At 48.4% G+C, this 14,618-nt stretch overlaps 1 protein-coding gene across 1 annotated transcript in view; it reads left to right on the top strand.

Moving 5' to 3' along the window:
• Positions 1 to 14,164, top strand: part of LOC149277935 (dedicator of cytokinesis protein 6-like) — a 45,654-nt gene extending 31,490 nt beyond the window's left edge. Inside the window, exons 26-51 of the mRNA XM_089502567.1 lie at positions 912 to 1,007; positions 1,132 to 1,272; positions 1,673 to 1,786; positions 3,117 to 3,287; positions 3,716 to 3,855; positions 3,993 to 4,162; positions 4,261 to 4,418; positions 4,975 to 5,157; positions 5,266 to 5,392; positions 5,626 to 5,710; positions 6,260 to 6,356; positions 6,451 to 6,585; positions 6,790 to 6,942; positions 7,160 to 7,318; positions 7,473 to 7,573; positions 7,987 to 8,179; positions 8,656 to 8,799; positions 9,089 to 9,220; positions 9,850 to 9,864; positions 11,585 to 11,710; positions 11,863 to 11,952; positions 12,209 to 12,445; positions 12,733 to 12,876; positions 13,346 to 13,452; positions 13,719 to 13,886; positions 14,122 to 14,164. Of these exons, the coding sequence (XP_089358693.1) occupies positions 912 to 1,007; positions 1,132 to 1,272; positions 1,673 to 1,786; positions 3,117 to 3,287; positions 3,716 to 3,855; positions 3,993 to 4,162; positions 4,261 to 4,418; positions 4,975 to 5,157; positions 5,266 to 5,392; positions 5,626 to 5,710; positions 6,260 to 6,356; positions 6,451 to 6,585; positions 6,790 to 6,942; positions 7,160 to 7,318; positions 7,473 to 7,573; positions 7,987 to 8,179; positions 8,656 to 8,799; positions 9,089 to 9,220; positions 9,850 to 9,864; positions 11,585 to 11,710; positions 11,863 to 11,952; positions 12,209 to 12,445; positions 12,733 to 12,876; positions 13,346 to 13,452; positions 13,719 to 13,886; positions 14,122 to 14,164 (3,429 nt within the window). The remainder of the gene's footprint in view (positions 1 to 911; positions 1,008 to 1,131; positions 1,273 to 1,672; positions 1,787 to 3,116; positions 3,288 to 3,715; positions 3,856 to 3,992; positions 4,163 to 4,260; positions 4,419 to 4,974; positions 5,158 to 5,265; positions 5,393 to 5,625; positions 5,711 to 6,259; positions 6,357 to 6,450; positions 6,586 to 6,789; positions 6,943 to 7,159; positions 7,319 to 7,472; positions 7,574 to 7,986; positions 8,180 to 8,655; positions 8,800 to 9,088; positions 9,221 to 9,849; positions 9,865 to 11,584; positions 11,711 to 11,862; positions 11,953 to 12,208; positions 12,446 to 12,732; positions 12,877 to 13,345; positions 13,453 to 13,718; positions 13,887 to 14,121) is intronic.
• Positions 14,165 to 14,618: the final 454 nt, after the last annotated feature.

Genomic DNA, 14,618 nt, shown 5'->3' with positions numbered 1-14,618 from the left:
GGTGTGTGTGTGTAACGTTAGGAAATGGACCTTCGCTCAGAGGGTGTTAGATAAGTAGAACGGCCTTAAAGAAGAAGAGGTAGACGTTCAGTGAGTGAATTAAAACACACGTGGATTAGGGATTACGCTGTCCTCACTATGAGACAAAACCAAAACAACAAGCAAGGTTTGGGTTCCTGTAGGATACGACCAGCATGTTTTTTTATTGACTAGGAGTTCCTCTCTGTGTTGAGATAAATGAATCGTCTTACAATCCATCTGCTAACTAATCAGTTTATCAATCATATTCTAATAGCATTCCATTCGCTTTACTTCTTAATACACTCATTCTTCATTTGTTAATTCAGCTACCAGTGAGACACAGAGACGTGGTAAAGAAATTAGTTAGAGAGACACAGACTCTATGGGGCACGGAGTCTGCCCCTCCCCCCGCAGGGTGACACAGACAGGAGGGGGCTATGGGGCACGGAGTCTGCCCCTCCCCCCGCAGGGTGACACAGACAGGAGGGGGCTATGGGGCACGGAGTCTGCCCCTCCCACCGCAGGGTGATACAGACAGGTGGGGGCTATGGGGCACGGAGTCTGTCCCTCCCCCCGCAGGGTGACACAGACAGGAGGGGGCTATGGGGGATGGAGTCTGTCCCTCCCACCGAAGGGTGCCACAGACAGGAGGGAGCTATGGGGCACGGAGTCTGCCCCTCCCACCGCAGGGTGACACAGACAGGAGGGGGCTATGGGGGATGGAGTCTGTCCCTCCCACCGCAGGGTGACACAGACAAGAGCTATAGTTATCGTTATTATCTGACTTTGTAATACAGATGGTGGGTAGTTGTAGGGTCACAGAGACAGCTGGTATGACGTTTACGTGTGACGTGTAGAATTCCGTGTAACATTCCTTTTCTGTTGCGTAGCTTCTGCATGAGGAGCTGGCCCTGCAGTGGGTGGTCAGCGGCAGCGGCGTGCGCGAGGCGGCTCTAAGTCAGGCCTGGTTCTTCTTCCAGCTCATGGTAAGTCGTGCGGTTGTAGAGAGATCAGTGTCGGCCAGGTGACGGCAATGTGCACAGTGCTGTGTATGTAGCTTTTTTCTCGTAACCACTTTTCATATCCCTGTTGTCTCTTCGTTCTCCGCAGACCAAGAGCATGGCCCTCCACCTGTATAACTCTGAGAGACTGGACGCCCCCCGAAAGCAGCGCTTCCCGGAGAGATTTGTCGATGACATCTCTGCACTCGTGTGTACCGTCTGCTCGGAGATCACCAGCAGATACCTCAAGGTCAGATAGAGCTTTCCTCGCACCCTTCCTCATACCGGTCTTTGGGTTACATTCCTCTCCTCCAATTCATTCCTTCACTTCTGCCATTATTTCACTGGGAGGGTGGTAGATGGAACAACCTCCCATCAGAGGTGGTAGAGGCTTAGAAGGTAAGGAATTAAAACATATATGGGATAGGCATATGGCTCCTGAATTTCTGACGAGACCGACGACTGATTACAGTCTTTACAGCAGGAGAACCTTGTGTCTAGATGGGGCCAAAAGGTTCTTGTCTGCCGGGAAGGTCTATGCGCTCTCTCATTACTCCGTCTTTCCCCATGTTTGCTTCCCGTCCGTCGGTCTCTTTCATGTTCATGTTCCTCGGGATCTCGCCCATCGTTTCCCGACCTCTTTTCCGCAGGACACCGAGTTGGCCGAACGTCTCAACAGCAGTCTTGCCTTCTTCCTCAACGACCTCTTTTCTCTGATGGATAGAGGTTTCGTTTTCAATCTCATCCGATCGTACTACAAACAGGTGAGGACCTACCCCGGTCAAATAATCCAGAAGGTGGCCAATGCTCCAAAAAATAAATAAATAAATAAACAAACCAAAAAAAATGTTTTAAAAAATGTAAAAAAAACATTAAAATAAAAAAGTCAACAATATACTCAGTCTGTACGTTTCCGCTGCCGTACGATATCATTATTTATGCAGGAACATGACCTTCTGCAGTGTCTGATACAATAACATAAGAGCTTTAACCCCTTAAGGGACAGAGAAGATGAAGCGGTAGGTTGTGAGGGACTTGTCCGCTTACGGGCGGTGGAAATAAAAAAAAAAAAATTAAAATACAGGGAGGACGAGCCTTTGACAAAAAGACGATGCCTGCTAGTGGAGTGACCGGTCACAAAAAGGTATACTGACGTTTTGCTCCTAAAGAAGAGACTTCAAAGTCTTGTAGGGTTCGTTTTGTGGACCAAGTTTCATAGAATGAGGAGAGTCAAATATGCTCAACTCGGTGGTCTCTTCTTTAGATGATGGACCACTTGGAAGGGCCTAATTTTAAGGGAGACAATTTCCAAAGGAACATAAGACTTAAGACGTGAATGGTTTGGAGATGGATCAGATGAATTGGTTCATAACTGGAGTCCATTCAATGAGCCATCTAAACAAATTAGTATTAATTGTGGTTGATAATGTATGGTTTGCAATTCAGCTCCCTGACTGCATTCCAATTCACAATAGTGGAATCTAGAATGTGCTAATAATGTTTAATTCACATGACATATCAATTAGAATTGTTTTTTGGTTTTTTTAAAACTAAGTACAATGATTGATATAGGCTGCAAAATTGCACCTACTCCGTGTACTACATTGACAGCAATGAGCTTCTGCTGCGGCAACAATTAGAGGTTATCTTTTGATCTTATAAAATGTGATTATGTGATACAGATGCTAACCATTTATATGTTTAAACAGTTAGGAATTATTCCTGCTTACTTGCTGATATAAATTTAGCATGTATTTTTTTTTTTGGTCTTTACGAGTGAAATACCGATATTATGATATAGGGACCTCTTGCTTTGATCTGAGAACTAGGACATAATATGGTTATCTTCCCTTTAAGTATTTGGAAGTGAGAGGGGCTCCACCTCTGATTTATGACGCAGAGAACTTGGTCTTTGTGATATGTTAGTTATGTGGAGCAGACAAGCAGTTTGTTTATATTACGGGGCTCTCTGGCATTTTCTGTCTGTGATGTGTAAGCCGGAGAAGATCGTTTTCTGTCCTAGATTTATTGTATGTCGGGCAGGGAATTTATACAGCCCTTCGTTTAAATAAGATTGTGCTTTAATCTTTACAGGTTAACAATAAACTGGGAAAGACGCAAAATCCCAATGTCTTGATCTCTCTGCGCATGGATCTGACCCGCATTGTGTGTTCCCACGAACATTACGTGGCGTTAAACCTGCCCTGTGGCTGTCTCTCACCCCCCAATTCTCCTTCTCCCTCCATCTCTTCAACTGCATCACAGGTAAAGTGATAAGGAGTCTGTCCCTCCCACCGCAGGGTGACAGACAGGAGGGGGCTATGGGGCATGGAGTCTGCCCCTCCCACCGCAGGGTGACACAGACAGGAGGGGGCTATGGGGCACGGAGTCTGTCCCTCCCCCCCGCAGGGTGACACAGACAGGAGGGGGCTATGGGGCACGGAGTCTGCCCCTCCCACCGCAGGGTGAAAGACAGGAGGGGGCTATGGGGCACGGAGTCTGTCCCTCCCCCCCGCAGGGTGACACAGACAGGAGGGGGCTATGGGGCACGGAGTCTGCCCCTCCCACCGCAGGGTGAAAGACAGGAGGGGGCTATGGGGCACGGAGTCTGTCCCTCCCCCCCGCAGGGCGAGACGGGCAGGGCATGCCAGGTATGAGTGACCTAGTAACTGTTCCCCATCTCTCCCTGTCAGAGCTCCGTGTTCTCCAGCCCTGCTCAGGATAAGACCGTCACCAATATGTTCGAGCTCTCGGTCCCGTTCAGACAGCAGCACTTCCTTTCCGGGCTCATCCTGAGTGAACTGGCCATGATTCTGGAGCCAGACTTGGAGGGGTGAGACTCTCTGCCCTTTTATCTTCTCTCGGGGTTTGAGTTCCCTGTAGAGATACATTGTTGTCGAGAAGATTGTCCACCTCCTGCCGTATTGTCACCCGCATTGTCTGAGACGCCCGTTTTCTCTCCCTGCGCAGCGTGTTCTTCCTCCAGAAGAAGGCGATAAGCACTCTGCACAACCTGCTTTGCAGCCATGACACCGACCCCCGATACGGCAAACCATTGGTCAAGGAGAGCATTGCCCGCCTTTACCTGCCTTTGATTGGCATCGTCATGGACGCCCTCCCCCAGCTGTACGACTTTACGGGTATTTACGGCATTTTACGCTCAAGCTTTTAATGTTACCCTATAAATATACCGTCTAAATATTACACTGTTGGTGCTGACGCTATCGTCTTCCCTAAGCGGAGCCCCACGGCCAGAGGGTACGACATGCTTCGTCCGCACCGGCAGACGAGGTGGACGGCGATGGAACCTTCATCAGCCAATCAGTTGCTATGGCAATCGCGGGAGCTCCGCTACCCTGCGTGCAGAAAACCAGCACCTTCCCGATGCCCCCTCCCGTGAGTGACCGTTCAGAGAACTCTCCCTCATCTTAGTTTCTTACTTTGACCCATTGACCTCCTCCTCCTTTTCATGAGACGATTCCTGTCCACCCCATCCATGATTGCCCTCTATCCTGTTCTTCGTTCTTTTTACCCTTCATCCAGTATACACCCTTATCTTCTTCCCGTCCGCAAAGTCCCTTTGCTCCATCTTCGTCTTGCTATCCTTGCCTTCCTCTTACATTCCACACCCAAATGGAGCTATTCACTAAAAGAGTTGTCAGGAGGACTTGCAGAAGACTTGTGTTTCAGCTCCTTTACTTCACAATACATGACGGGCCCTGTGTAATGCATAGTTAAATTAGTGAGATTTCTTCAAAGCCTCTATACCCTTTGAATTGCGCCTTATACAGGGTCAGCTCGGTCCTTCTGCCATAACGATTATCGCGCCTCTCCCGTCAACACTCGATTTAGTGAATAATCCTCCAAAGTCCCATTCCTGGTCGTACCCTCCAGCCAGGGTTGTTTGGTTTTTTTGGCCCCCTCTCACTGTTCTCTGCCTCTGGTTTCGTAGCCGCCCCGTGCAGGTAACGTCCTCTCCGCGGAGTCCAGCAGGAATTTGCTCGTCTGCGTCCTCTGGGTGCTGAAGAACGCGGAGCAGGACCTTCTGCAGCGCTGGTTCTCCGGTCTGTCCGTTCTGCAGCTCACTCGGCTCCTGGAACTCTTAAGCCTGTGTGTGTCCTGCTTCCAGTACAAGGTGAGCGGCCCCTCCGTCACCCCCCGCCTGCCTTCCTTTACCCCTTTCTGATGGTGCAACTATCTTTCTTTCACTTTTTTTTTTCTTTTTCGGGGTTGTCGCCCCTAGGGTAAGAAGGCCCTTGAAAGGATAAACAGCCTAACGTTTAAAAAGTCTGTGGACATGAAGGCCCGACTGGAAGAGGCGATACTTGGAACCATCGGAGCGCGTCAGGACATGGTGAAACGTAGCAGAGGTGAGCGCCATTTTACGAGACTAACGCTGTCGTGTCCCCACCGACCAAGCCTTGGGGGGGTTCGGTTTCAGTAGTGAGGCGATGCTTACCAAAGATATAAAAACGTACATTAAGCAACCTCTAAAAGGGAGAACGGGGAAAAAAGTTAAGACGGGCTAGAAATACTGCCCCGGAAAAGGGCTGAAAATCCCTGTCATGCCAATAACTTTCGCCCCGTGACTCCATTCTTGCAGAGCGCAGCCCTTTTGTGAGCCAGGAGAACGTGCGATGGAGAAAGAATGTCACGCAGTGGAGGCCAACGGGCGACAAAACGGAAAAGTGAGACCTTAGGGTGACGGTACCGCGGGATCTTCCAGCGCGGCCGTGGCTGGCCATTGGCAGTCCAGCTGCGGCCCACGGCTCTTATCATCCTCGGCTAGTAAACTCTCAGGGCTCGGCTCCATGTAATGTTTGGCAGCCAAAGCTTTTAATTGTGAGATGTTTCCCTCCCCGCGTTCCCAGGGCATTTTGCGCAGGGCTTTTTGAAAACCCATTTTGGATCCAGACGTATTTCCCTTTAAAGAATCGCTAATATTTTCGGTTAATAAAATGTGTAATTAAATATTTGTGATGGTCAAAGCGAACATACATGTCATAGAATCACACCCACCGATGCCCACTTTCTCTAATCTCCCGTGGCTCGCTTGGAGCGGGCAGGGGCGGTTGCTGATGGAACAGGCACCGGCAGTGTCTATACACGCCGTTGGATCCTCGGCACACAGATCCCCCCCAGAATCTGCCCAAAACGCGTGATTATTATACAGGTAGAAGGGCTGTATGCCGTGTGCAGATCTCAGGGGGTAACTCGGCGTATCCTAACCTCTCCAGGTCTCAGGCAGAGCGGGAGCTGGATGTCATCGTGGAAGGCAATATGGCGTCCGAGGCCAATCTGGTGGTGCTGGACGCGCTGGAGATCATAGTGCAGGTGAGATGCCTCAGGTTGCTGGCCCAGGCGGAAGTGATTTAGTGATTTAAAGGGGCCGTAGAGTCCAATAAATTGATTTCTCTCCCCCTTACAGACAGTGATGATGTCGGAGATGAAGGAAAGCATCCTGGGGGGAGTTCTTAAAGTGCTGCTGCACAGCATGGGTTACAATCAGAGCGCGCTGTACCTGCAACACTGTTTCACCAGCCAGAGGGCGCTAGTGTGCAAGGTAACAATACTCCAAATAAAGCGTATCCTTTATATTAAGTCCAGTCCGCCCCCTTTTAATGCGCATATTAATCCCGCTCCCCCCTCCAGTGACTGCCGTTTCTTTTCGAAGATGTTTTACCACCTCTGGACCCCCCTCACCGCCATATTGGCTGTACCACCATCACCTTGTTCCCTTTAACCCGTCGTGTCTCTTCTCTCCTAGTTCCCGGAGATGCTGTTTGAGGATGACACCGAGCTGTGCTCTGACCTATGTCTCCGGCTACTGCGCCACTGCAGCAGCGGCATCGGCAGCGTGCGCGCCCACGCCAGCGCCTCCCTCTACCTGCTCATGAGGCAGAACTTTGAAATTGGCAATGTGAGTAAAACCGTGACCGGTCCTGCCTTGGAACTTCCTAAATAACGCCAGAGAATTCCGTGGCTTCCACTCAGAAACAGAAGAAAAAGACGTCAACTAAGACAATAACATTTTGCAGTAGGAGGCGTTAACAGACCAGGACAGGGGAAGTTACGGCGTTCGGACCATAAACACCATGATGCTGTTAAGATATTAAAAGGACTTTTTATCGTTGTAGAATTTCGCACGTGTGAAGATGCAGGTCACCATGTCCTTGTCGTCTTTGGTGGGGACCTCGCAGAAGTTTAACGAGGACTACATACGTCGGTCGCTAAAGACCATATTGACCTACTCGCAGGAGGACATGGAGCTGAGAGACACCAGCTTCCCAGAGCAAGTAATGACACCACAATGAAATTGGGAATGTATTATAAGTAAATAACTATTATAACGAGATTTGGAGCTTCGGGGTGTAGGATTAGGAGGAATGTTAGTGAGTGTCGTAGCGCGGGTATGTGACTGCGGTACACCGTGTTTCGCTGCTCCTGCAGGTCCAGGATCTGGTATTTAATCTGCACATGATACTGACCGACACGGTGAAAATGAAGGAGCATCAAGAAGATCCTGAGATGTTAATGGATTTAATGTACAGGTAAGAATCCAGAGAGAGGTCTATTCACTAAACCAGGAGTTTGCAGGCTACATTAAACATTTAACCACAGTGGAATCCAAAACTATTTGCCAGATTTTCACATTTTTATCTATAAAATCCAAGAGTCATGTGATCAAGTTCGCCAGTAGATGGAGAACGGCCACCTTTCTGGTCGACTGTATTTTACTTTTTCAGTCCGGTCCATGAAACCTCAATCACCAATGCCCCTGTGTTTGTGTTTAATATGTCCACCTTTAGCTGGACATCCGACCGTAGGAGGCCAGACTCGTGTTCAGGTCAGGTTAGAGATATAGGCTCATTGCGTATGTTTTGCGTAGAGATGGCCAGCTTATAAATCCAGGCTTGGCTGGAACTTCTCGGTTGACCTTGTCCTACTTGTCCCTTCACCGCAGGATTGCCAAAGGATACCAGAACTCACCGGACCTCCGTCTGACGTGGCTTCAGAACATGGCGGCCAAGCACACTGAGCGTGGGAACCACGCTGAGGCAGCTCATTGCTTTGTGCACGGAGCGGCGCTGGTCTCAGAATATCTGAGCATGCTGGAGGACGGCAGACATCTGCCCGTGGGGTGCGTCAGCTTCCAGGTAGATACACAGAGGTTATCTGTACTACCTCGTATGTTATGGATCGTGGAACGCTTTACCTCTCACCGAATTGCTCCGTTTTTATAATAATATGAGTTTTGGAAGCCATGGTCAACGTTGTGGACCAACGGTAAGCACAACGGAGGGACAAAAATGGCTGATTTGGTCAAAGAAAAAAAGACTATCCTGGAGCGATAATCTAATGTCCGCTTCGGCATGTTGGGCTTTCTCGCCCCTTCATTAATGGTCTGCAAAATAACTGCAGAATTGGCCGAATGTATAATTAGATTTATTGGGATGGAATATGGAATGTGGAAACCCCTTCACGACAAAGACCGTACATTAATTTTGATTAATGGGTTTAAGGACAACCGGTTGTCCTTAAGGGGTTCTAAATGTTTAAGGGGGATAAATGTTCAGTCGTTTAACAGATTGCTCACCTGTTCCTACCTCCTCCTCCCGGTGTTTCCCTCTAGAACATCTCGTCCAACGTCCTGGAGGAGTCGGCGGTGTCGGACGATGTGGTGTCGCCGGACGAGGAAGGAATATGTTCTGGGAAATTCTTCACCGAGGCCGGATTGGTGGGACTGTTGGAGAAGGCCGTGTTCAGCTTCGACAAGGTGGGCCGCCTCTGAACCCCCCCCCCCGGGGACCGCTTTCCGCCATACTCCAGATTCTCCATAAGGCAACCTAGCAATGTACTCGGGTTGCCGCTTTTCCAGGAGCTCTATAGGAGACAAAAGTTGTAGCCACGCAGATGCATATATTCACTCTGCCGCTCCCATCATCATCATTCTCCCTGTAATGAATATATATATATATATGTTTTCATTAAGGACTTATTGGGCAATGTCTATATATATATATAACGAGTCTGTTGGTATGTAACGCATGTGCGTCTCTCGGCAGGGCGGCTTGTTTGAGGCGGTGAACGAGGTTTATAAGCTGCTGATTCCCATCTATGAGGCTAACCGGGATTACAAGAAGTTGGCTGCAGTCCACGGGAAGCTGCAAGACGCCTTCAACAAGATCACCAACCAGGTGTGTGTTCTGTAAATCAGCCAGGGGGGGCTCTTATATACATAGATCGCAGGCTGTTTGTGCGCTACGGCTTACGTGAGCTTCAGCTAAAACATGGCAAGTGTCTGGCAGAGGTTTGTGGGAGTTATAGTTCAGTAACATTCTGAGATCCTCCAAAGAACCCCCACCGGGAAAACTGCCCACTCAGCAGATGCTGTCATATAGATAAATCGATAGATCAATCAATAGATAGAGCCGTATTATCCCAAAAGACAGCAAAAGCTTTAGATGATGTCGATGCCTTTTTGGGGGTCAACGTAGAAAAAGATGTAACGTTCCAGAAGCTTCGGGTGCAGTGTATTACTTTGGGGTGGAATGGAGACCTGTTGGGTGTTACTGTTTATTAATCTGTGCTCTCTTTCCATTCTCTCCTTGTTCCCTCCCTTTCTTTTTTTTTTCTCTATCTGCCCTTTTTTTCTCATCTTAAATGTCTGTCATCATGTATTTAATTAATTTCCTATGCGATTTCTCAAAAATCCCAATATTCTTCTGTGTCTCTTTGCTCTCCCGATATGATACATTCATACTTTTTTCCCCTTTTTCTCCCTCTGTCCATCCCTTTTTTTTCCCCCCTCTCTGCTCCCGAGCAGATCACAGGCTGGGAGGTAGGCGGTGTGAAAATTAACCCGTTTCTCACATTCCCCCCTCCATTGCTTCTCTTACCCACCATGACGCGCTGCACGGCAGCTAACCCCACGATAAGCACAGCCATGGTGAAAACAATCTACTTATGCACTAGGAGCGGCAGCCATCCTGATACCCAAACATCACATGGCGCATGTTAAACGGAAAACATGATCCACAATTCTTGGGGCTTCGCTTAAAAAAATGGTTTTCTAAAATATTTTATCATTTATAGTCCTTTTCACTTAAAGACAATGTAAGTTCTTCCATATCTGATGGGACTTTTGCTGTATGAACACGGAATTCCCCCGTCAGCTGGGGGAATCCTTATTCCTGCGCACTCACTTCCTGCGGTAATGCGCTTAGCTCAGGAAGTGCTGAACATGAGCAACAGAAAAATGTTTCCCCCGGAAAACAACTTTATTGTTATTTCCAATGCCCCATGTCCTGTGAAGATATAGAAACCGTTACATATAATCCGTATCTTCTAATAAATGGTGCAGGCGTTAGGAGAAGGGTCAGCACCTCTAGGAAAGTAACGCACCCAGTGGCGGACCGGGGAACGTCTGCCGTTACCGAATGTCCATAGGAGAACATTAGCCGAGTTTTGTTTTGTTGAGACCGCAGGCCATTAAGTAGAACGATGTCTCTCGTGGTTGTCTCCCCCCCCAAGACCCCAAACATTGAGCTGTAAACACAGCCAAAGGCCGACGTGTCCTCCATCAGTAACGCAGCTGTCCGAGTCCTACTGCATAACTAGAGGATGTTTTTGTACGTCACAGTGCATTGTTTTGTGTGTTTTGTGTATGTGTGTGTCCGTTACACACGTGTCTTTTGTGTATACACAGAGATTTCTTGTGCTTTTAAAGGAGGGATGAGGGGTGCATATGTGTGTTTTGGCATGTAAATGTTTATTAGGAGTGTTATATACATGTTTCATGTGTGTTGTTTTAGGTATGTCTATGTTTTGGCACTTTTATATGCACTGCGAGTATATGTGACGTGAACACTTGTAGCGCGTGTTTATACATTGCTAGTTCTCGTTGGCATCGGCCGCGTCCTTCTAAGCGCTCTTTTATCCCGGTGTCTGTGTTGTATTCTAATTATTTCTTCTTCTCTCCCGCATCTCTCCGCTGATGGGCTGATGTGACTGGGACGTGTTGGTGAGTAGAAGACACGACACCTCTGCTAAGTCTCAGCTCTTCCAGAGTTATAAACACCACTCTGACACAGCTACTCCACCAACGTTCTGCTATTCCTGCACCAACATACACAGATCTGACGCTACACCCGACGGCTCTCTGCTATTCCTACACCCAATATACACAGATCTGACGCTACACCCGACGGCTCTCTGCTATTCCTACACCCAATATACACAGATCTGACGCTACACCCGACGGCTCTCTGCTATTCCTACACCCAATATACACAGATCTGACGCTACACCCGATGGCTCTGCTATTCCTGCACCAACATACACGGATCTGACGCTACACCCGACGTCTCTCTGCTATTCCTGTACCAACATACACAGATCTGACGCTACACCCGATGCCTCTGCTATTCCTGTACCCAACATACACAGATCTGACACTACACCCGACGGCTCTCTGCTATTCCTGTACCCAAAATACATTCCTGATCCCAAATCCATCTAACCGAACCCTATCGCTCCCTCCCCCCCCCCCAGACATTCAGCGTATGTTTGGAACATATTTCCGAGTTGGATTTTATGGCTCAAAATTTGGGGACCTGGATGACCAGGAGTTTGTGTACAAAGAACCGTCAATAACCAAACTGGCCGAGATCTCTCACCGTCTGGAGGTGAGGATGACCGCCGTCACTGTCTGTGTCTGAGTACTGAATGCGGGAGCTGATCCTGGTTACATTGTATCGACGCTTTATGTAGGTGCTGAGTTGCTGGCTTTACCGGTACCGGAACTAAACTCTATACTCTATAATTTTTTCCCTCGTAGGAATTTTACGCTCAGCGGTTCGGTGAAGGAAATGTCGTGGTTGTAAAAGATTCCAATCATGTAGATAAAACCAAACTCGACCCAAACAAGGTAAGCGAGGATGAAATTGGAACATTCTCCACCAAAACAATCTACTTTCTGGGTGGACCGTACAACTTGGCTTCCTTTTTTTTGTAATACTTATCTTTTTTGTGCTGCCCATGCGTTCCAGACTTATTGTATGTAGTTGAGATGTTTACCCTGGAATGGAAGAGTGCAAAATCTCGGGACTCTTCTTAGGGCAAGGTATTCAAGTTTTGTTGAATGGAACTTTGAAACCTCACGCTTTCTTCTTCTCCTGGTCCAGGCTTACATCCAGATCACGTACGTGGAACCGTTCTTTGACACGTACGAGCTAAAGGACCGCGTTACCTACTTCGACAAAAACTACAACCTGCGCACGTTTCTCTTCTGTACTCCGTTCACGCTGGACGGCCGGGCGCACGGAGATCTGCATGAGCAGTACAAGCGCAAGACGGTGCTGACCACCTCGCACGCGTTCCCTTACATCAAGACTCGTGTCAATGTGCTGCAGCGGGAGGAGGTAAGAGGACCTGGCTGGACAACATGGAGAGCGGGCGGTTAATTGGGACACAAGGGACTTCAAGAAGACACAAGGGTAGGGACTATGGACGCCATGATAATTTGAAGATGATGGATATAGGTTGGTCATAAGGAGGATCTAATGGGTCACTGGTATGGGAGATGTGCAGACAGGTGGCAGAGATTCTGGAGGGCACTGGCACCGGATGAGTTAAATTACCTGTAAAGACTGAGAGTAAAGCAAAATAAATTAACTCTTTGTATTCTGCACTGTTGTAAAACTTCCAGGTGGTTCTGATCCCGGTAGAGGTTGCTATTGAAGACATGCAAAAGAAGACCCAGGAGCTGGCATTCGCTACGCACCAGGAGCCAGCCGACGCCAAGATGCTGCAGATGGTTCTACAGGGTTGCGTTGGAACAACCGTCAATCAGGTGAATAAATAATGATGTGTGACCTGCCGGTGTGTACTGGAATGTACTAAAGGCAGCGGAAGTTAGAGAGACACTGGCTATAACCATACCGCGTGAACTGAATATTTTAATAATAATCTTCCTTAAATCATTTCTGACCCTGATCTTTAAATCCATGTTGCGAAGACCATGGTCAGGGTTTGGAAAGCACCAAGCCTTTTGTTTTTTAGAGGAGCGCCATTTAATTTCCAGGTCCACTTTTTTTACGTGTAACGTGTGCTGCTCGCTGCCCGTGCCGGTCCTGCTTTTCCCTGCGGGTAGCGTGTTCGCTGGTTGGCAAGCCCCGGATTTTGCCAACCGTTTGTCTGCGTGTCGGTGTTGTAATGTAGTAATAATAATCAATGATCCTGATTGTATGTGCTATACGAAGAAGAGGTCGCATGCCGTGAGGGTCGCAACTAACTCTACGTGGACCTTGTTTTTGCCTCAGGGTCCTCTTGAGGTGGCCCAAGTGTTTTTGGCAGAAATTCCAGAGGACCCTCGTCTGTACCGTCTACATAACAAGTTGCGGCTTTGCTTCAGGGACTTCACCAAGAGGTACGAGCTCGGCGCAGGCATGGATACGGGTATAACGGGGTGAAGCGTGAACGCTGCGTGGGGTCACTTTAAAGGGAAGGTTGTCAGATAATAGCCCTTTTATTTATGGAGACTTGATGGATTATACATCTTGCAGGGCATCTGTGATTTAAACCTAGCCTCGATGTATAAAGGGTAAGATATTTATTGCCCCGGCTGTAGGAAGATATTCCGCGCTCTCCTGGGCCTTACAAAGTATTTTATCGCTGTGCCGTCGGTCTTTCCAGGTGTGAGGACGCCCTACGCAAGAACAAAAGCCTCATCGGTCCAGATCAGAGAGAATATCACCGGGAGCTGGAGAGGAATTACCACCGGCTAAAGGAAGCGCTCAGCCCTTTAACATCCCGCAAGATCCCGCAGTTATACAGCGACCTCCTGCCTCACACCAATGCCAGGTACAAGGGGGTTTTGGCAAACACCAGAACTTCGGGACGTAAAAATAATTAGAATAATATTAGCTGTGCCGCTTTTAGACGCAGATTTCACCTTCCACGAGGTGAACGTATAAAGTAAATATTTCCAAGACCGTTACGCTGGCTGTCAAACAAAAGTCACAAACTATAGTTGAAGTACGCTAAAAGCTTTGGCGGCAACCGCTCCCCGCTCACTTCAACCTTCTCTCCCTTCCAGGGACTCCATGACCCGCTCCAGCCTGCGCAGGATCGAAGCCTAAACTTTCCACGGCTGTGCCTGGGATATCGGGGCAGTCTCCGTGTCACTGCCGCCAAGGGCTCGGTCGCGTTGTGGCGTGTCGGCCCTCGGATACCAAATGAAATATTAGATCGGGTGGACTGCAGAAAGATGGTGGGATTTTAATCTTTATAGTATAGAGACAAAGCTTGTGCTCTGATTGGACGTCCTGTGACCACCTGAGAACCGGGCCCCTGCACTGCCTATGGGCCACTCTGGTGATCGAGCAACAGGGGCGAGAAAGGGAAGAAGAAACCGCGAAGAAGAAACTGAAATTTTCCACGCTGGATTTTAAAAACAGGGCCGCCGTGTTGCTCGGTTTGATAGAATGAATTTGGGACATTTAAATATTTTGGCCCACAACAGCCTTAACAAAGTCTCAGGGACTCCCTGACAGAATCACACTACAAACACTTTTAAACCCCCCACCCCAACTA

This window comes from Sceloporus occidentalis, unplaced genomic scaffold (genome assembly GCF_023333645.1).
Source record: "Sceloporus occidentalis isolate IW3139 unplaced genomic scaffold, rSceOcc1.0.p SCAF_205, whole genome shotgun sequence".
NCBI classification, from domain to species: domain Eukaryota; kingdom Metazoa; phylum Chordata; class Lepidosauria; order Squamata; family Phrynosomatidae; genus Sceloporus; species Sceloporus occidentalis.
Note: the sequence above shows the minus strand (reverse complement) of the source record. Positions and strands in the feature narration are given on the sequence as shown.